Here is a 1,231-nt window from a genome sequence, read left to right on the forward strand (position 1 = left end):
ATCAGCGATTTGGAACCTAAGGTCTTCAAGGTGGGAATTTCGAGTTTATAGCTTCACTTAATAATTTTTTCGTCTTGAGTATTATTTGTCGGTATTTTATCCCTGGCAATGTTTCACCTTATACAGGCCTTGTTACACTTCATGTATAAAGACTCTCTCTCGGGAGATGTGGAACCAGTTACGGCTCATTCATTTGGCCTATTAAAGCTGTCCGAGATAGATGAGACACTGATCGTAAAGCTTTTGGCAGCTGCGACCAAATACAATCTGAGTAGGCTCAGATCATTGTGTGAATCTCACATCTGCAAAGCCGTATCTATCAGCTCCGTATCCAAGATCTTAGCTTTATCCGACAGATATAATGCAACTGAACTAAAAAGCGTTTCCCTAAACTTCGCTGCAGAAAACCTAGCAGGTACGATCAAGATATAGCTTTAATGAGACCATGTTGATATAAATCTTCTGTAAGTTTGAATTTTTGTTTTACGGCTGTGTTGGAAAACTATAGCTGTTCTGCAGACAAAAGCTTATGAAGATGTGAAGGATGACTATCCAAACCTCCAGTCCGAGCTACTAAAGGCGGTGGCTGGTTATGACGAAACAAGTAGCAGCGGAGGAGGAAAGTCTCAGAGTGTTTGGGGCCAACTCTCTGACGGTGGTGAGACCAGCAGCCGAAGACTCAGGCAGCGAACCACGTAGAGGAGCTTCAATTCGGTGTGTCTTTCCTTGCCCATATATGTTACTCAATGAAAGGGAAGTGGATTCAAACTCCTAAACCACAAGAGAAGAGCTATGCGGCTGTGCACTAGTCTTTCTAGTCCCTCTTCGGTGATGATTTTGGTTTTCCACCTTTCATTTTCCTCCACAGCTCTGTGGATTTTTCTTTTTTGGTTTTATTTTCAAAGTCTTTATTTTCATATCTGTATGTAATATAAATTTATTTTATTTGTCTTCTCTGCATTATTTTATTTTATTATACATGTATTAGCTAATTATAATTTTTATTTACGGATTTCCGTAATTTATAATTCCATTATACTAGTACTTTAGGTTATTTTTTTTTATACATAAAAAATCTCTATTAATTTACTGTAGTTATTTAATTCAATATTACAAAGTTAAAGTGTATAAATATGTATTTCTGACTTAATATCATTACTTGGACCCAAAGCTTCATAAAATCTCTTTTTATCTTTCCATGTCTTTTTTTTTAATTTTTAATTTAAAGATT

General features: G+C 36.1%; 1 protein-coding gene across 1 annotated transcript in view; it reads left to right on the forward strand.

Moving 5' to 3' along the window:
• The window catches only part of LOC104698792 (BTB/POZ and MATH domain-containing protein 6), a 3,219-nt gene extending 2,272 nt beyond the window's left edge, over positions 1-947 (forward strand). Inside the window, exons 3-5 of the mRNA XM_010414184.2 lie at positions 6-30; positions 127-415; positions 509-947. Coding sequence (XP_010412486.1) covers positions 6-30; positions 127-415; positions 509-699 — 505 coding nt within the window. The 3' untranslated portion in view covers positions 700-947. The remainder of the gene's footprint in view (positions 1-5; positions 31-126; positions 416-508) is intronic.

This window comes from Camelina sativa, chromosome 6 (genome assembly GCF_000633955.1).
Source record: "Camelina sativa cultivar DH55 chromosome 6, Cs, whole genome shotgun sequence".
Lineage (NCBI taxonomy): Eukaryota > Viridiplantae > Streptophyta > Magnoliopsida > Brassicales > Brassicaceae > Camelina > Camelina sativa.